This window comes from Canis lupus, chromosome X, assembly GCF_003254725.2.
Source record: "Canis lupus dingo isolate Sandy chromosome X, ASM325472v2, whole genome shotgun sequence".
Classification (NCBI taxonomy): domain Eukaryota; kingdom Metazoa; phylum Chordata; class Mammalia; order Carnivora; family Canidae; genus Canis; species Canis lupus.
Window position 1 is genome coordinate 12,298,839 of NC_064281.1, and position 20,758 is coordinate 12,319,596.

Consider the following 20,758-nt stretch of genomic DNA (forward strand, 5'->3'; position numbering starts at 1 on the left):
TAAATTACTGAGAGCTTACATCCAATTAACAATCCTTTTACCATTCCTGCCTTATTAGAACTCTAACATCCCTTCTCATCATATCATGAATTAGAACAAAATCTCCTACTCGTCAATAGGATCTACTTCTCCCAATTTTTTAAAAAAGATTTATTTATTTATTTATTTATTTATTTATTTATTTATTTATTCATGAGAGATGCAGAGAGAGAGAGGCAGAGACACTGGCAGAGGAAGAAGCAGGCTCCATGCAGGGAGCCCAATATGGTACTCGATCCCAGGTCTCCAGGATCATGCTCTTGGCCACAGGCAGGCACCAAACCGCTGAGCCACCCAGGCGTCCCAACTTCTCCCAATTTTACACTTCAGCTTCCTTATCAAATCATTTGATTTGTCTGTCCAAAAAAATTAGTATATTGATTACAACATATAATTTTTATTATGTATATTTTGTATTCTAGTCACATAAAGGCAGCGTGCTTATAGAGGAAAATCAGGTCTTCCCATAAAATGTGGGAATTAGCTAATTTTATACAATTATGTTTGTAACTGTATAGACTATAATGGAGTGGATTATGAAGATCAAACACAAAATTTGACAGTGATCTTGGGAAAGGGAACTACTATTCATTGAACATCATTATGTGCCATTTAATTTTCACAACTACCTTGTGAATTAGAGATTATTAATTCGATTTTCTAAATGATGAAATTGAAATATATAGAAGTTGTGAATCTAGCCCAAGGTTGCCATTTCATATATGGGGAAACGGTATTGAGAGCTGCACAGTTGTTATCCATTTAACACGGCTCAGACCCATGCTTTTGGCTCCTCGCCATGTCGGGGTGCATACATGGACACCCAGCAGTGAGAACTAGGAAGAAAGCTTTAAACAGAGGAAAAACTGGCTTAGGTTTGTCCTCCACTCCCCAACCTGCAGACCTTATGAATAACATCAAAGGCTGGAATCCAGGAGCCATAACAATTATAGTTGCCCACTTCACATTTCAGAGAATCAAGGAGTAGAAAGGAAAAGAAACTTAGGAGAGAGGAAAATAAAGGGACTGGAAGACAATAGGGCCCTGGGAAAGCTGCAGAATTAACTTTATCAATGGCAGAAGCAAAGAATCTTTCCCTGTCTCTCTTTCCCCCACTAGGCCTGTTGAGTATATTGATCAGACTTCATTCCATGGCCTCAGCTCAAAAGTTAACGTGGATCTTGAAGGAACTGAACACCTGGAAGTTCTCAGCTAACCATACTCCCTGTAGCTGAACAACACATTTTGTCTGGAAGGAAGATCTGAGAAGTGCTTCTCCTTGAATTCCAGGTTCTTCCAATGAAATGCCTCCTAGGAGAATACTATGGATGGGAGATGGAAGAAGAGAAAGAGGTAAGCTCACAGGAGACTTGATTTCTGATTGACCACCACTCAACATTAGTTTACAGTAGCCAGCTCTTAACTTCTCTGGGTCTCAGTTTCCTCAGATAGTAAAGGGGGCGGGGGGGGGGTGGGAGGTTCTTTTTGAAATCTAAGAAATATTTGATTCCAGATAGCATGAATTCTTATCTAGAAATCTGATGGAACTAACATGGTATTAAGAGAGTGGACGCTTGCAGATAGCCTGAGTTAAAAATCTGGCTTTAGTGCTAATCTTGGGTAAATTATAAAAATTGCTCTGGATTTTGGTTTCCTGCTCTTTAAAATGGGACTAATAATAGTACATACTTACCTAATGGGGTGAAAATCAAAAGTGAAGGAAGCATTTAGAATAGCACCTGGCACATAGTGAATACTTAGCAAATGCTAGTTGTAACTCCCATCCCCTAACTGCACATGTTCCCATATACAAATACTCTTGAAAAGACCCAAAGTTTAGAGTGGGAATTTAAGGGGCAAATGCATCCAGGTTAGGCTCAGCAGCAGCTGCATCTAAAGAAGAACTTTAGCCCTGCTTTTTTAATATCCTCGTTTCTGAAAAAGGGCAGAAAGCATTTTTATTCCAGAGTACAGTTTGTGTTGCTCGGATTGCCTCTGCTCATTCGTCTTCTGATCTGAGGGTTGTCACCTCAATGATTTTTTAATTGAAGGTTTTTAAAAATTGTTAATTGAGTGCTGCTCCTCTGACCATTTGAAGTCACCGAGTCTCAAACAAAATGCTTCAGAAGCCCATAAACATCATCTGTTACAACCTGCTCAGAGTTATTAACTTTCTATTCTTTTATTTTTTGGATGCTTGACAACCAGGCTTTCTTTGCTATAGCCATAATGACGCATCACCTGTGATTCAGCCTCACAGCCTGGGGCAGGGCAGAAGGGGGTCTGGCCAATCTCCTATTAAAAGCAAGGTTCCTCAAGGGGTAGTGGAAAGGGAGGTGGGTGGGGGATGGGGTGATTGGGTGATGGGCACTGAGGAGGGCACTTGATAGGATGAGCACTGGGTGTTATGCTATATGTTGGCAAATTAAACTCCAATAAAAAATATACAAAAAATATACAAGAAAAAAAAGAAACGTCAAAAATTGGAAAAAAAAAAAAAAAAAGCAAGGTTCCTATATTTTCAGGCCTTTGATTAGGGAAAGAGAATGTGCTTCAGAAATTGCTTCCAATGATACAGACCCTGAAAATTGAGACTATAGTCAATCATAACCATCAAACGTGGAGTTCACAAGTGAATGAAAAGGAGTGGATTTTTAGATGATTGGAGTGAGCTCTTTCTAATCCCAGTAGAATGGCTGAGCTGTTCATTTTGAAAGGTGGTATCCTCACTGTTGGACAAGGGATGCAGAGGTGGAATTAGGACAGGGAGGAGGATGTGTGAGGGGTAAATAGAAAACAACACATCAAGTCTTGCTCTGATCCTACAAGTAGCCTCTCTGTCATGTGATCAGAAATGGGGAATGTTCATTGTTGTTAAGAGTCAACCAGGGGGTGCCTGGCTGGCTCAGTCGTTAGTAGAGCACGTGACTCTTGATCTCAGGATTGTAAGTTTGAGCCACACGTTGAGTGTAGAGATCACTTAAAAATAAAATCTTAAAAAAAAAAAAAAAAGTTACCCGGAAGTACAGTAGTACCTTCAGAAAAATGGTGCATAATTTGCTTTATGGAAACATAAAGATGTTTCATCTTATCAAAAGAGGGAGAAGACTTGAGGTCCTGTCACCACTGGGAACCAGTGAGCTTCTCTCCACTTTACATCTTAATTACTTTGCTATTAAAGAAATGTAACTGTAGACATGAGACAGGAACTAAGCATCCTGTTTATTTCCCTAGAGGAAAAAAGAAAAAAAAAAAAAAAAAAACCCGCCCAAAAACAGAAAAACAAAAAATACAGGATGCCATTGCTGAGGAAGAAATAGAAACAACAGATGCTGGACTCTGTGTTTTTTCCCATTTGTTTTTCAGCTCCCCAATTATTTATCCCTAGTTTCTACTTACTTGTGTTTCAGCACACTTTTTTCCTCCTTCCTATCTGTCCATTTCACCTCCCAGGAGAACCCCGAGGTCTCTTCTATGCTTTGTCCCCTGAGAGGCACGGAGTCTGATGCTTAAGTACCCAGTTATCAGAACACACTTCCTAGCCATGTAAGTTCAGGCAAATTGCTTCCCCTCCTCATACCTTGTGTCCTCATCTGTAAAAAGGATGTAAATAGTCTTATGTCATAGTGTGGGGGTAAGGACTCCATGGGGGCACCCATATAAAGCATCTAAATCACTGTTAGCTCCTCTATTTTTACTTTAAGACTTTAGTTATTTATTCGAGAGAAAGAGAGAGAGAAAGAACAGAGGGAGAGTGAGGAGGAGAAGCAGACTCCCCACTGAGTAGAGAGTCCAATGCAGGGCTCCCATCCTAGGACCCTGAGATCATGACCTGAGCTGAAGGCAGATGCTTAACCGACTGAGCCATCCAGGCGCCCCAGCTGTGAATGATAAACACCCTGTGCACTGTCCTCACTCCTTCCCTTAAACCGGTATCACTCATTCACTAGCAATTTAGAGGAAAAGGAAGGGAAAACTGGCTAAAAGAAACAGAAAGGTGAATGCTGGTATAGTAGCTTCCAAGTAGGGGGGGGATGGGAAATGGAGTGTTAGCTGTCATTGAAGTATGAGAAAGCACTCTCTAGAATTATTGCATAAGGGTCTAGAATAATCATTTGAGCCCATATAACTCATATAGAAAAACAGGGATATATGCAAAGCCATATCTAGTTTCTCTGACCCCATGATAGAGAGTCCCATTTTAGCATGCCTACTTAGAAAAGAATTTGAACTAAAAATTGATCTCACTCTTTTGGCTTCTGTAGGACACAAGCAGAATTTAAAATACATTAATACAGGGCAGCCCGGGTGGTTCAGTGGTTTAGGGTTGCCTTCAGTCCAGGGCATGATCTTGGAGACCCGGAATCAAATCCCACATCAGGCTTCCTGCATGGAGCCTGTTTCTCCCTCTGCCTGTGTCTCTGCCTCTTTCTCTCTCTGTGTCTCTCATGAATAAATAAATAAAATCTTTAAAAAAAAATACATTAATACAGCTGTGGGGAAGAATGGGAAAGGATGAGAGAGAGAGAGAGAGTAGCAAAAAAAAGCAAATCAGTCCATTTCCCCACTGCATCGAAGAGGCATTTTCCTAGGCTGACCATCTGCTGGCCAATCTGAAGTCAGTGCTATCCCAAATCATACGTGCTCCGTGGCATCTCAATCTTGGGCCTCCAGATTGATGTAGACCAGAAGAAAGGCTTATTCTGAATGGCCAGAATGATCCTGCAACCCTTATGGGAAGCTCCAATGTATGCCACAAGCCAAGGCCTCAAAGATATGTGCATAGTTACTTGGTTGACATTATTAATCCCGTTAATACTAGATTCTCTTTTAGATATTGTACAAGCTTTTATCAGTGGAGGATTTAAAACCTATATATATATATTTTAAAAACCTATACAAAACAGACACATATAACATGAGCTGCCCTATACCCTTCATCTGTCATTATTATCTCAGGACTCGTCCTGTTTCATTTTTACCCCAACCCACTTCTCCACTTAATGATTTTGAAGCAAATCCTGGCTATCATATCATTTCATCCCTAAGTATTTTGAGTAAATTTCTCTGAAACAGAGCTTGGCAAACTCTGGCCCATGGATCAACCTCCTATTTTATCATTAAGGTTTAGTGGAATGCAGCCATGCTCATTCATTATTGTCCATTGCCTGCTTTTCCAGAGACCCTATGGGCCGTAAAGCCTAAAATATTTACTATTTGGCCCTTTAGGAAAAAGTTTGATAACCCACCCCCACCTCTGCTCTAAAAGATAAGGACTTTAAAAAACATAACTAGAATAGTATTATCACACCTCAAAAATTATCAATAATTTACTACATAGTAACTTGAAATTATTTAGGACTTTATACTTTTTTAAGTGCCTTCATATTTGTTACCTCATTTGAATCTGCAGCAACTCTGAGATGAAGCTGGAAATTTTTAATGTCATTTAAATCCCTTTTATATATGAAGAAAGATGTAAGCATAGAGAATTTAGAAGTGATTTCATCAAAGCTGGGCAGCTAATAAGCAGTTTGGATAAGACTCTGCCTCTGACATATTGTGGTAGGGCCAGGGAAAGTTTGAATTCTGCAGCATGTGAATGATAAACACCCTGTGCACTTCTCGATTCCATTTCATGAGTATGTGACTTGAAGAACCTGGGGTGGAATATATATTTCAGACACAATTGGAGTTAATTTAAGGTGAGCCTCCTTGAAGGAGTAAAAATAACAGAGTTTTTATGCCGAGTGTGAGTTCCCATGGAACCACTCTGGGTTTGAAGTCCTACAGTGGCATCTGGAGAAAAACCTATGGGTAATCCTGTTTCCTAGCATCTTCCTTAGAGAAGAGCATGGTGTAGATTTTACAGACCAAAGAAAAAGGGTGAAATGTGAGGTGTGGAAATTCACTTTGGTTACACGAGCACCCAGAGTCCGGTGGTGCATCCCAGCCTTTTCTGTCCCATAAAGCTGGCTGGAAACATAATAAAAAAAACAGACTTTCTCATGAGAAACCCGATGGCATTTCTATTGGTTTGCTTGTGAGGTAATATTCCACCTTTGGGAAGAAAATCCAAGAGAGCTTATAATAGTGGGAAATAGTCACAGAAAGTCCAATTGTACTTCAGAAACCATAAGAAATTTCGTTTCCATTTTTACATGACCTGAAACTCTCTATATAATCAAAGGTCATCACCCAGGTAGTGTCTAATTATTTAAAATGAGAGCTTGTTTATGTTTATAAACTAGCTTTCTTGAAGAAATTGAAAATGTTGTCCTAGTTAGGCAATTAGCTCTCCAAGAGTAGGGACCATTGTGGGGCCTAGAACTGGGTCTGGCAGAGTATGACACTTATTATAAGTGGTGTTGAGTGGCTACACAGTGTCAACATCATTACTTTAGGATGAGCACAGTCATACTAATGATCATTAAAAGGAACCCATCCCCCCAAATAATAACTCTACAGTGGAGAACCCTGATAGATACCACCTTAACCAAGTGATCAAGGTTATCACCACCACTGATGAATCACATAGCCTCCGGTAGGCCAAGTAATGGCCCCAAATGATATCCAGGTCCTGATCCCTGGATCCTGTGTTTATGTTATATGGCACATCTTATGTGACAAAAGGAACTCTGCAGTTGCAATTGAGATGGAGAAATTATCCTGGGTTATCTGCGTGGGCCTAATGTAATCTTAAGAGGGAGGCAGAGAGAGATTTGACTATGGAAGAAGAGAAGGCAATGTGATGACCGAAGCAGAGATTGGAGTATTGTAGTCACCTGCCAAGGAATGCTGGGAGCTTCCAGAAGCTGAAAGAAGCAAAGAACCATTCTCCCTGGAGCCTCCCGAAGGAAGCAGGGCTGCCAACATTGATTTTATCCCGTTAAGACTCATTTCAGACCTCTGGCCTTCAGAATTATAAGAGAATACATTTCTGTCATTTTCAGCCACTAAATTCATGGTAATTTATTACAGCAGCAGCTAAGGCATACTCTGAGATAGAAGTGATGAGAAGAGCACCTTGCCTCTGTGGTTTCTCTCCCCTGTCTTATAATGAAAAGACCTCAGACAAACCCAAATGGAAGGATGCTCTACAAAATACCTGACTAGTACTCTTCAAAAGTTTCAAGGTCATGACAAACAGGAAAGTCTGAGAAAGTGTTGCAGATAAGAGGAAACTAAGGAATCATAAGGACTGAATGGAGTGTGGTATCTTGGACTGGATCCTGGAACAGAGAATGACAGTAATAGAAAGACTGGTGCAATCTGAATAAAATCTGTAGTTCAGATAGTCCTATTGTACCCATGCTAATTTCTTAGCTTTGTGGATGCTGACAATAGAGGAAACTGGGGGAAGGGTATATGGGAACTCTTTGTACTATTGTTGCAAATTTCTGTAAACCTAAAGTTATTTCAAAATAAAATGGGTTTTTTAAAAGATTGTATTTATTTATTCATGAGAGACACGGAGGGAGAGAAAGAGAGAGAGGAGAGAGAGAGAGAGGCAGAGAGAGAGAGAGAGAGAGAGAGAGAGAGAGAGGCAGAAATACAGGCAGAGGGAGAAGCAGGCTCCACGCAGGGAGCCCAATGTAGGACTCAATCCTGGGTCTCCAGAATCACGCCCTGGGCCAAAGGCAGGCACTTAACCTCTGAGCCACCCAGGGATCCTCAATGTAGGACTCAATCCTGGGTCTCCAGAATCACGCCCTGGGCCAAAGGCAGGCACTTAACCTCTGAGCCACCCAGGGATCCCCAAAATAAAATGTTTAAAAAGGAATCCCTCCCAGTAACATTTATCTTGTCAGATCTGTTATTGGAGGGGGAAATAATACAGGGATGTGTTTTAGGGATTCCAGGGCAGTACTGATTGGATTCTCCGGATGAAAGGAAGAAACAGCTGGAAAGAGAGGTGACTGAGGGCGGAGGGAGGCTGCCACTCTCCATCGCACGAGGCACGCCACAGGTCATCCTAGAGCATAGGCAAGGGGAAAATGCCCCTGTGTTTTATGGAGGGAGAATTAATGGCAACTAATGTTCACTGAATTAATTTGATTTGCCCAAGCTCACTGAGCAAAGAGGGGAATGGAAGATAAGTTGTCTAATTTCCAGGTATATGGTGTCTGGATAAGAAAGTTCAACCCATTTACAATATTTTTAAAATACATGTTTTATCTAGAAAAAAAGGTTTGGTGTTACTGAACAACAAATGGATTTTAGTCTCCATAACTTTTCTAGATTTGACCATCCTTTTTCTCCCCCTCATACCCTGCCTGACCACTCAAGGTTCAATTCAGGTTTCTAACACCTGCCTTTTCTGATATTTCTTTGCTGTCTTAGTGTATCTTTTTGGTGGTTTTCTTTTCTCACCTTCTCCATCCATTCTACTTACCAGTACCTGATGTTACCTATTGCTGCATAACAAATTACTATAAAACTGTGGATTAAAATGAAAAACATTCGTTAACTCACGATCTCCATGGATCAAGAATTTGGGTGTAGCTTGACTGGGTGGCTCTGACTCTTGAGTGTCTCTTGAGGTTGCAGTCAAGATGTTGGTCAGGGCTGCAGTCATCTGAAGGCTCGACTGGGGCTGGAGGATCCACTTCCAAGACTCACATAGCCATATACAGGAGGCCTCAGTTCCTCACCATCCAAGGGCCACTTGACTGTCCTCATGTATGGTGTCTGACCTCCTTCAGAGCAAGTGATTCAGAAAGAGTGCAAAAAGGAAACTGCAACATCCTTTGTCATCTAATTTTGGAAGCTGTACACTGTCACAGCTGCCTCGTCCTATTTGTTAGAAGCCAGTCACTAAGTGCAGCTCACACTCAGGGGGAAGGAAATTAATCTTCACCTCTTAAGGGGAAGAGTACCAAGACCTGGTGGGTATATTTTCAAACCACCATGCCCAGTGTTCTCTTGGCCTTGGCTCTGACTGAGAGTTTGATCTTCTATGTTAGGCTTTCTCTGAGCAGCCACGTTTCCTTCCACAGCTTTGTGTAGCTCAAAGTGAAACCTGACTTTTTTTCAGAAGACTTCCCTGATCTCTCCTCTAAGTTTCCAAGTCCCATGAAAGTCACAGAATGTTAAGAAAAGAGAAGGGAATTTGAAATGCTCCCAACCTTTCAGGATCTGGATATAGTCATCTGTCTCTTTTGTTCTTGCTGCAGCACTAAAATGTGACATCTCTGATTCTTCTCAAGCAAGGGCTGCTGCAGCCTTCAGCAGCTTCTCCATGGTGCTGCCACCATGTAACATTGAAGTTGTGTTCAGTACCCATTGACTTTCACCACATCGCCTTGTCCTTGAAGCCTGACTGTACTTGATTCCTGGCAAGTCTTTTTCTATACATTTCTATGATGTGGCATTCAGTGTGCTAGTTCTCAGGTAGTGTTCTTAATTATTTACCTCTTTGACTTCAGATTTCAGCTCTCATTTCTGTTGACCTCCTTATTTTCTCTTTGTCAAATAGTGAGCTCAGTATACCTAAAACCAGATTCAGCATTTTTCTCCACAGTGGCTTCTTCCTTGCCCTTGCTCTTTATTCTCTGAGTCACGAGCCTAAAAAGAAAAATTCACCATCTTGGGCTTCTTAATTGCCTATATTCCCTATGTTTGTAATGAGCTTCTTGCCCCTGTATTGTGGCAAAAAGTGCTTATCTGTCTCTCAGTCTGGGACACTTCCCAGCCATTATCAGGGATGGCAAAAAGCCTCAATTCGTGGTTCTTCATTCAGCTTCAGATTGGTCCAATTACTGGTTCCATTCTGAACTTGAGATTCATTTCCCATCTGCTCCCACTTCCTGCCCTGGTTTCTTAACCCTTTCTGCCATATCTCCCTAACACCTAGATTGTCACTTTTCAGACTATTATAATGTGCACATGAATCTCTGGGGATTTTGTCAAAATGCAGATTATGATTCAGGAGGTCTGGGGTGGGGCCTGAGATTCTGTATTTCCAAGGAACTCTTGGTTGATACACATGCTGCTAGCTCAAGGACCACACTTGGTAGCAAGGGCTCCTAGCAACAGTTTCCTAAATTTGCTTCCTTGCTCACCTTCTCCCTCCACAAAGGGAAAAACACTAGTGCTGTCACATTGCCAGGCTTTCTGAATCTCACACCGCCAGCATCATTGGTTGCCACCATCATTGGTCCCCAGCATAGGAGATTGCTCAAATCCCCTGGGGACATCATGAATAACACTGATTCTTGGGTTTCATCCCTGGAGATTCTGACTCAATAGGTCTGGGGTAGGACCTCAGAATCTGTATTTTTAAAAAACACCCCAGGCAGTTTTGATTATTTTTTTTTAAGGACCAGTGTGTTACAGGCTAAAATCCAAACTGAAACCTTAAATATAGTCTCCCCCAAGAGATCCAGTCTCCTTTATTTCTCATTTATTACTCCCCTCCAAGCCTTTGTTCCAAGCAGACTGTCTCTTAAAAAGACCCAAAGCATTCCCTACTCTTTACTCTGGCTCCACCTACAAACCCTACCCACTCTATAATTACTTTATCATATCTGTGTATGTTCATCGTCACTCCACCAAGAATACCAGCTACTGGAAGACAAAGTGCCATGCACACAGGTGGTAGGAAGAGACTTTGTCTCCACTCTCTTTACTTTTGTCAAGTCCAACCATCTCCCAAGTTCTACCAAGTCATTGCCCCCACCCCCATATTCAAGTCTCATGGGAAACCAACTTTTCTGGAAGAATGGAAAATGTGACTCTCTTGACCAAAATAGAAATGACACCCTGCCCTGACACATAAGAAAGGATGCTGAGTCACACTTCAATCCTATCTGGAAACAAGTCTTTGAGGATAGGGGCTTTGTATTATATTTGTTCTATGTCATTTTCATAAGTCAAAAACATCTCCTGTTCACCATTAAATGAAATGCTAAACAAACGTCTGAATATGTTTAATGATCTCCCGGAAGGTGACACATAACGGTAGGGATGGAAAGGGTCATTATAGCTTATTAGCTGAAATGACATCAAAATTTTCTAATTAGCTTTTTAAAACATCCTTCCTCCAAGAAAATATTAGGTGTTGAACCTCAATATATCCGTACTCCTAAAATATGATTAGAACAGTCTACAGTGGCGTGGAACACATAAGGCTAACGCCAGCCATGAAAAATCAGGATCTATCAGCATCAGCTTAATTTACATGGTTAGAAAAACACTTATGGCTCAGTTGGAATTAAGAAATGAGGCTCAGCACCCAGGAATTAAGAAATGACTCAGCACCCAGGGGGGTGTCTAAAGAAAGAAAGGGAAACAACATCCACAAGTCTTCTTTGTTAACCAAAAATGTGTTCCCTGGACCAAACCTAACAAGAGTACACGATCCATTGTGATGTCCCCCAAACCTGCCTCTAGCTCATTCCCCGACCTCTCTCTTCAGATCCAGGACCTTTCTGGACCTAAAGCTGTACCCTGCTCACTGCTGTGCTCTTTCTTTTATGCCTCTATTCTAGGCACATACTATTTTCTTTGTTCAAAGGTCCTGCCACACACTCACTCAACCTTTAAGATCAAATGCCACCTCTGGAGAAAAGGTAGTTGCTTCATTCTAGGGAGGGAGTGGGGTCTAAACTGGTGCCACTTTTTTTTTTTTTAAGAAGCCAGAGTTTATTTCTATTCAAACAATACTCAAGGGATTTTTCAGAAGATCAAAAGGGCCAAAGATGGTGGGTTTAATATGATATTATAGCCAGGCAGTTTAGAAATCTTCAGGACAACCCTGGGTGGTTTGATGCCTCACTAACTCTCCTAGTCCACAAGTGGTGAATTCCTCTGAGTTTTGGCATCATTCATATGAGGCAATCCCTCCAATACTGGTGACCAAAAACAATGCTAGAAGCAATCATCATCGTTGAGAGGAAGAAAGGTAAATGGTCAGAGAAGAAAGCCACCATAGCAATTTCAAAAAGCAAAATTATTAATCTGGTATAAAACAAACAGAAGTGTTTGCAGAATTTACATGAAAACGCTTCTTGCATTATTCTTTGAAACCAGGTCCTCTGACTATGAGCTAGAGTAGCTGGGATTGTGACGGATCTTGTAATAACATGTATCTTCGTATTCTTTTTCTCAGGCTCTTGCACAGTGCTGAAAACTGGCCGACGTGATCAATGTATTTCAAGTAAGTGGAGGAGTTGCTGATTTACCTGTATGAGTAGGACCTTTTGCCAGTTGATCCAAGGTCAATCCCTCTTCTGACTTCATTGGACTTTTCCAAAGTAAAACCGCTAGTAAAACCAAAGTAAAAACACTAATCTCTCTCAACCACAACAGTAGTAACAGCTATCGTAAGAGCAGCTAATATTAATTGAGCATTCACTATGTGCCCAGTGCTGTGAAGGCTTAACAGGGACAATTTCAGTTAACTTCACAAATTATGCCCATTTTACAGATTAGGAGCTTGAAGTTTAAGACACCAAGTAATTTGCCTACCCAATTTGCCAAGGCAGTACGTGAAGGAGTCAAGACGGAAGCACAGAAGCCATGTACTGCATTATTAAGGTATTACTGCTAGCAACTGATCAACACCACTAGGCTCATGGTTATTGACTCCTTACCCAGTGACAGAGCAGCTCTTCCCACTCCAGGTGTGCAGCATCAGACTCTCTCTTACTGGCTGAGGGGAGCACAAGCCCTCTGGATTTGTGGAAGGGCAGGGCGTGGCGGCCATCTCAGTGTTGTCACCTGCCAATGGGAATTATCATAATGCACTTGGAGTCTTTTTTGGTGGGTTCTGGCCTGGTGACAAGTGCAAGCTACTTTACTCCTTATGGATCCTGAAAAACCAAAGCTTCAATGGCTGTACCTGTCAGTAACTGACTTCTGGTGATGCCGCTGGAAGAGCAGGCTCCACATAAGTCTTGAAGATAAACCCGTGTCCTATATTTTTAAGTTGTTGGCTAAGGGTCCAAACTCAAAACTTGTAGTACCTCCTCCAGAAAGCCTTTTCCGGCACCCAATCAACTCTAAGTTCTTTCTTTCCACTCCCCAATTCCTTGGTATTCTAACTCTAAGTCCTTTCAGTTCATTGCCCACTTAGGGCTTAAGAGGAAAGTCGCTCTAAAACATGGCAAGCATTCCATAAAAAACTGCAAATAACTGCATCACAATGCCAGTTTGTGTAATTTTTAGAGCCAATGAGAACAATCCCATTTTTCTGAAAAAGACTACTGATCTTTGAGATTTAAGAATGCAGCTGGCTCTCGATTTTATTTCTCCCTGGCAAAGGGAATAATGATGGCCCAGCAAGTCTATGGGGAAGAGCGCGTGTGCGTGTTCTGCTTGGGCTTTTCCCAGATGTCAGTCACTGAAGGTTTAAGGCACAAATCCCCCGCCTGTTTTTCCTCAGTAGCTGCGTTCAAAGAGGCATTGGGAAGGCAGGTGGGACAGCTCACACATGGACATCCCGCGTGCATCCGTGTGCATTTAATTCAGATCCAGACCTCATTTGATAGCAACTTTAACGTATTGGAAAAGATGAGAAATTGGGCTGTGAGTTTTATCTGGGTTCGTGGGCACAGTATCAGCAAGATTAGCGGTGCCTTGGCCGAGGGCTGGTAATGCCTATTAAATACCTGCCACAGGTGCCGCATGGGAAGTGAGAGGCCCAGGGCACCTGTGAGTCTGCGGGGTCGATTCTCATCTGGGGAGAGCAGCCTCCTGGGCAGTGATTGAAGTGTCCAGCAGGGGGCTGGCATTCTCTGTAAGTCGCCCTGCTTCCTCTGCAGAGCCTCAGCTCCGCAGAGCTGCCGTTTGCTGGTTAAGTCGGTGACGCGCATAGCATCCTGCCTATAGGATTTGAGGCTTTCTCAGTGCAGTTTTTTTTCTACCCACTTTAAACCTTCAGGTTCTAACTATCAGGAAAGATAGGAAATGCCGTGTGAAAATAGCCGGCTAAAAGTTCTTAGTAAACTGCAGCCAGGGAGACTCAGACTAGAATGGGGGTAGAAAGAGTTGCTACAGAGTGGGTTTAATTCTAAGCCCTTTCTGGCTGACTTTTTTGTTGTTTTGTTGTTAACTTAGTGAATTTAGCTATGTATCACATTGGTCAGGTGAAGACCAGAGCAGCACCAGCATCAAAATAGCGCCAGACCTCTCTGAATGCCATAGTATTATACGTACTCAGAGTATTTTTGTTAAAGAAGATCAAGAGCCCAGCATAGATTTTTATCCTCATTTTCACCCAACTACAAAATCAAAGTTAAGCAACAGCATCTAAGAGCACTTTTTAGGTGGGAAAGAACCTAGAGGATGGCTCTGAATGACTGTTTGCTTTTGAACTTGGAAGTGGACCACTTTTTGCACTGCAACGTCTCCAATCACAGTGCAGATCTCCCCATGAACGACGACTGGTTCCACCCAGGGATCTTCTATGTCATCCCTGCCATCTACGGGGTCATCATTCTGATAGGCCTCGTCGGCAACATCACCCTGATCAAGATCTTCTGTACAGTGAAGGCCATGAGAAACGTGCCGAACCTGTTCATCTCCAGTCTGGCCTTGGGAGATCTGCTCCTCCTGGTAACATGCGCCCCCGTGGACGCCAGCAGGTACCTGGCCGACAGATGGCTATTTGGCAGGATCGGCTGCAAACTGATCCCCTTTATACAGCTCACCTCCGTGGGGGTGTCTGTCTTCACCCTCACGGCTCTCTCGGCGGACAGGTAAGTTCTGGAGGAAAGTCCCATTCTCTCTAGGGTGGTAGTAGACCCCTTGGTAAATGAGCCACCAGCTTGGGGCAGATGGAGCTGTTTGCACCAGAAGTTTTACTCAAACACAGATTCCCTTCCAGGCACGTTTTTCTTCTGGGAATTACTTCTTGAGTTTGACGTATTGGTTTAAGTAAGAAAACAGAGTGGGTGATGGGATGAAAGGGGACAAATGAGAAAAAAAAAAAAATCTCTGAGCATAAGATTGACGTGTATTTTCTGGAGACAGATCGATTTAGCATTGCTTTTTCCTAACTTCTCCCTCCCTGCAAAATTAATTGACTGGTGAGAAAAAAAATATCACACCTAATAGAGTTTACACCCCAGGCAAATGTTTCTTAGAACCAATTCCAAGTCTTCAGACAACAGAAAAGTCCCACTGAATTTCTTCCTCAAAATATTCTTTCAGAAATAAACAAGACGAGAAAATAAGCAGCATCTCCTTGAAGTTTATTTTTCTCAGGCCATTTAACTTTTCTCACAGCTGATTTTGTATTTGGCTCTGTGTAACCAGAGAGCTGGTTTTTCTAAGTGTCTCTTCAGTGAAATCAAGCATTGCTTGGATTTTTTTTTTCTTTCCTCAAGAAAGTTCCATTCAAGTTTGATTTTGAATTTTAATATCTTTATTGATGTACTTCCATATACAGTGCCTTTGGGGGTTTTTGGTGGGGGGAGGGAGTCCGGCGTTTTATTCTGGGAAATTCTCGTATTTGTGAACTGCATTTCCTGTGTGAACATGTTGCTTAAAAATTCATTTATTCTGTCTTAAAGATTCATATTCCTTCTTTGAACATTTACCAAGCATCTATTATGTAAGAAAACACTTGCTTGAAGGAGCCAGTCAGAAAATATCTGCAGGTTGTTCACACACACACAATGCTGCTATATCATATACTTCTGAGCTCTAGAAATTTGAGGTAGCAGTGGATAGATTCCAGAAGCATCGTGGAGGATATGGTCAAATTAAGAAAAACTGGAACAATGAACCAGAGACTATAAGTTTTTTTTTTTTTTAAGATTTTATTTATTTATTCATGAGAGACAGACAGAGAGAGAGAGGCAGAGACACAGGCAGAGGGAGAAGCAGGCCCCATGCAGGGAGCCCGACGCGGGACTCGATCCTGGGACTCTAGGATCATGCCCTGGGCCGAAGGCAGGCGCTAAATGGCTGAGCCACCCTGGGATCCCCTATAAGTTTTTATCTTAAAATGCACTGTATGTTATGCTGTTGAAGATACATAAGGATTTGACAGTGTACCAGGAGGGGCATAGAAGCAGCTCTTGAAAGTTTATACTCTGAAGAAAATGTCCCACATTTTAATACATATGGTGGTGGATTTTCATTTTATAGAGGAACAAACAGTCCCCAGGTGATCTGGCTTTGTCAAGTAATAGACAAATAAAGATAGTGTTATCAGTATTTGTAGACATGTGTTTATACTTAGCTGCCTGAAGTACACTGTTCATTTTCAAAGATGGAAAAATAATAGCCTGGAGACAAGGTTTGCACATCATACCGGCCGGCCAGGGTTTCTCTCACCTCCAGCTTGCTCTAACCTGGACATTAGCCCACCAGGTACTAGTGGCCACGGGCGGTTTCCCGTGTTGACCCAGGACAGGCAACTGTGGGGCTGGCACAAAGTCCATGGCTCATTACTAATGACCAAAGGCATCTCAGGAAGGAGGCTAGTTTTCCTGATGGGAGGATAAGAGTTTGGATTCCGGGTTGGGGGTGCAGTGGTATAGAGGGTGTTGACCTTCTTCTTGGGGTGGGGGTGGGGGGGCAGAGAGGAGAGCGAGGGTGTGGAATATAAAGATGCAGCTGCAGGGGACTCCTTCCAGAGTTGCAGAGTAGACCAAATTCCCCATCAGCAGAAAGACTCTTTCAAAAGCCGGGTTACAGCCTTTGGCAGCTCTGGTGTGTTCTCAGCAAGTTTATAGTTACTGTGTGTCCTTCCCTACTATTAGCTCCCATGTAACTAACTTTTCACGCTTTGCTAAGGCTTCAAGGGGCTGATGGATCTCCTGAATCATAGGTAGTGCATCTAACCAATTTTGACAAGAATAAGTATTGAGCTAATTAAATAATAGAAAACTGTACTTATCTCTTTATCTCATTTGTTTTAAAAAGATTTTATGTATTTATTCATAGAGACACAGAGAGAGAGAGAGGCAGAGACACAGGCAGAGGGAGAAGCAGACCCCACACAAGGAGCCCAACGTGGGACTCGATCCCGGGTCTCCAGGATCACGCCCTGGGCTGAAGGTGGCGCTAAACTGCTGAGCCACCCCGGCTGCCCTCTTTATCTCATTTGTAAAAAGATTTTTTTTTTTTTTAATTTGAGGGAGAGCAAGAGAGCACAAGCAGCAGGAGCAGCAGAAGGAGAAGGAGAAGCAGACTCCCACTGAGTGGGGAGTCCCCGACGCGGGGCTCAGGACCCTGGGATCATGACCTGGGCCAAAGGCAGCCGCTTAACTGACTGAGCCACCCAGGCACCCCTATTTATCTCATTTTAAAAAGCTATTGTTGTCTTATAATAACCTCATGAGTTATAATAACCCTCATGGTAGGGCAAATACCCACACATTCTATCTATATTTTTTTCTCAATAAGGTATGATCTAGGTACAGGAAAGTGAACAAGTGTGGAGCTCAATATATTTTTACTTATGTCTTCATAACAACATAACCACCACCCAGATGGAGATAGAGAATAGTTCCAGCACCCCAGGAGTTTCTTTTAGGCCTCGTTCCAGTTAATATCCACTCTCACAGAGAGGCAATCACTGTTCTGAGTTCAATTAACATAGATTATTTTTGCCAGTTCTTTAATCTCATATTAAGGGAATCACATTTCTTATGCTTATCATGTCTGTGAGAGTCATCTGTGTTGGTGCACATAGGAAAGGTTTGTTCTTTTTAATTCTTTTTTTTTTTAAGATTTTATTTATTTGTTCATGAGAGACACACAGAGAGAGGGAGGCAGAGACACAGGCCGAGGGAGAAGCAGGCTCCATACAGGAAGCCCGACGACGTGGGACTGGATCCAGGGTCTCCAGGATCACACCCCAGGCTGAAGGTGGCGCTAAACCGCTAAGCCACCCGGGCTGCCCTGTTCTTTTTAATTCTTGTGCAGTATTTCAGTGTATGAACATACCCCAGTTTATGTATCCATTCTAATACTGATGGACATTGGGTTGTTTCCAGTTTAGGGTTTCTAATAACCTACTCTGGATATTCTTATTCATGCCTTTTAGGGGAGCATACATGTTTATTTCTCTTGCGTTTAAGCCTGGGAATGGAATCCCTGGATCACAGGGGGCATATATTTAGTAAAGATAATCAAAGAGTTTTCTAAAGTGCTAGTCTGTATTTGACAGGTTGGTAAAAGGATGAACCAGAAGACCCTTCAGACTGGATGATCATCACAAACCAATGGGGAGCTCAAAAACTCTACAGCTTCTTAGCCCCTATCCAAAATCTCCTGAATCAGCGTTTCTGAGGTGGGAATGGCATAGTGATAATCATCCATCCCTGCCCTCTGTGGTTCACCAGCGATGCCAGGACTCATCCCCATCTCCCTTCCGCAGTCCTTCTTTCCCCAGGGCGAACTTGAGTCTTTGTTAATATGAAAGGAGTAATGGTTTTCTGGAAAAGTGTATACTGCTGCACTGTGTCATAGAGAAACTTCAAGGCAGTCCCAGAAACCAGAATTTTGGGTTGCACACAGCTGACCAATTGCAGACTTGCATTCAAGCACCTTCACACTTGGTCCCTGGAGCCCTCTCCTTTCATGCCTTCTTCCTCTTATGCACGCACTGATGTCCTCGTCCGTGGTGGTCATTCTGACAGGTTCCTGGCTCTGCTTCCTTGCTTATGCTGTCCTGCCCACTCTCCAGAACGCTTTTTCCTTTCCAGCATAGAAGACTCTACTCCCCATGTGATGTATGGGTGGAATGGGCATTGATGGTCCTCCATTTTAGGCTTTTGCTGCCATTACTGCCCATTTAAGGGAGTTGGATGAAATCACTTAACTCTCTGGCCTTAGTTGAATCATCTATAAAGTAATAGAGTTGAGCTAGATTATTTCTAAAAAAAATTTTTTTTTAGTCTGTCATCTTGCCTATCATTCTGAATATGGTTCAAGCTTCCTCCTTAAAGCCCTAAGTTGGACCATTCTAGCCCCAAGTTCCTAATCCTCCCCTAAACATACAGCTTATTATCTGAGACATGAATTATCTTTGACTTCTCTCATCTTGCTCTTTTGAAGTATTTCACTCATTTGTCTATTTTTGGCCTCTGGTATATTCATTGTATTAACTTTTCAAGTAGATTATTAAGCATGTTGAGGGCAGAGATTTCTTATATATTCTCATATCTCCCACAGTGCTTCATGTGGTTCCTTGGACCAAATGGGTGATCAATAAATATTAATTAAAATTATGGTTAATTAATGCATACTTTTCTTTTTTTAATCTTTTTTTAAAGATTTATTTATTTATTGAGAGAGAGAGAGAGAGAGAGAGAGAGAGCCTGCATACTTTTCTTCTCATTCTTTTTCTGCTCCTTTTTCAGAATTCATCCGAAAGCATACTCTAAAATGTTTCATACAGTCACCAGCTTCTTATCTCTTCCTTTCTGTTAAGCTCTCACTGTTTGAGTAAATAAGAGAAAAACCTTTCTTTCTGAATCTGTAAATAGATTCAGGGGATGAATAGATGGGTGGATGGATGGATAGATGAAATGATAGATAGGTGAGTGGATAGGCAGATGGACAGACAGTGTTCTACTTTTTATGTACTGGTCTTTCCTACTAGATGCCCATTTTTGTACCAGGTGCCTCCGTATTATGTAAATGGAGTTTAAGACTGGAATTGGGGGGATCTCTGGGTGGCTCAGCAGTTTAGCGCCTGCCTTCGGCTCAGGGCGTGGTCCTGGAGTCCCCGGATCGAGTCCCACGTCGGGCTCCCTGCATGGAGCCTGCTTCTCCCTCTGCCTGTGTCTCTGCCTCTCTCTCTCTGTGTGTCTCTCATGAATAAATAAATAAAATCTAAAAAAAAAAAAAAAAAAAGGGAATTGGGACCTTCACAGAAGAAGGGTTAAGGAGAGTTTTGTTTTTTTTTTTTTTTTCCAGTAAATGTGAAGTTTAAAGCTAGACGTAATGTTGACAGCATATAATGCCCAGGTTATATTGTGCCTGCTTCAGTATCATTATTCAGTGCTATTTCTGCTAGAATGGAGCTGGCATCATGAATCCTAAAGGCAGACATATACAGGAGTTCCACTGTAATTGTGATCCTTCATTGACTCCATGGAAAAGACTATTCGTACGTTTTCCCCTTCCTTGTGATTTGGAATGTGTAAAAAAACAGGAAAGAGTTGCATTTATGCAAACTTCTTGAAGTATAGACTGTTTGAATTCATTGCAAGGAATTTATAAGATAATGTAGTTTTGGCCTTTCCTGACATCTCAAGCTGCATGGTCCACCATCTTAGCACTAACCAAATAAAAGTAAAAATTCAGCTCCCTAGTCACACCGGCCACATGTCAAAGGCTCAGTAGGCACATGACTCTACTGGACAGTGAATGTACAGAACATTTCCATCATTGCAGAGAGTTCTATTAGACAGAAGAGAGTTTGCTCTCTGTCTTGGGGTCCAAATCTATTTTCCAAGATCCACGTTAATTGATCTCATTGAGGGTATCAGAAATTCCTCACATAGGCAAATATCAAATGCCTCCTAGCTCTGGGATGTTCCTGTCTGTCAAATATCTTCTCATAGAAGATACCCGAAAATGAAGAGGGAAGAAACCAGGCAGCCCAGTACAATCACCAGCCACAGGTTAGAGGAATTTGGGCGCCCTACTGATGGAGGTTTTGAGACCTGAAAAATACATGTGTGGTTCACTTTCCAGGTCTGCATTATGAACTCCTCTCTGATCCTTCCATTCTCTTTTGCCAGGCCCTCTT

General features: G+C 42.1%; 1 protein-coding gene and 1 long non-coding RNA gene across 3 annotated transcripts in view; both read left to right on the top strand.

Annotated features, from left to right (window-relative positions):
- Positions 1 to 1,160: 1,160 nt before the first annotated feature.
- On the top strand, positions 1,161 to 13,032 carry LOC125754667 (uncharacterized). Its single transcript, XR_007409408.1, has 3 exons — positions 1,161 to 1,392; positions 12,152 to 12,199; positions 12,470 to 13,032. It is a non-coding gene; the product is annotated as an uncharacterized LOC125754667 (long non-coding RNA).
- A 161-nt stretch (positions 13,033 to 13,193) lies between these two features.
- The window catches only part of GRPR (gastrin releasing peptide receptor), a 37,285-nt gene continuing 29,720 nt past the window's right edge, over positions 13,194 to 20,758 (top strand). For both annotated transcript variants that reach the window (XM_025437285.3, XM_025437281.2), the window contains exon 1: positions 13,194 to 14,741. In XM_025437285.3, coding sequence (XP_025293070.1) covers positions 14,329 to 14,741 — 413 coding nt within the window. In that variant the 5' untranslated portion in view covers positions 13,194 to 14,328. The remainder of the gene's footprint in view (positions 14,742 to 20,758) is intronic.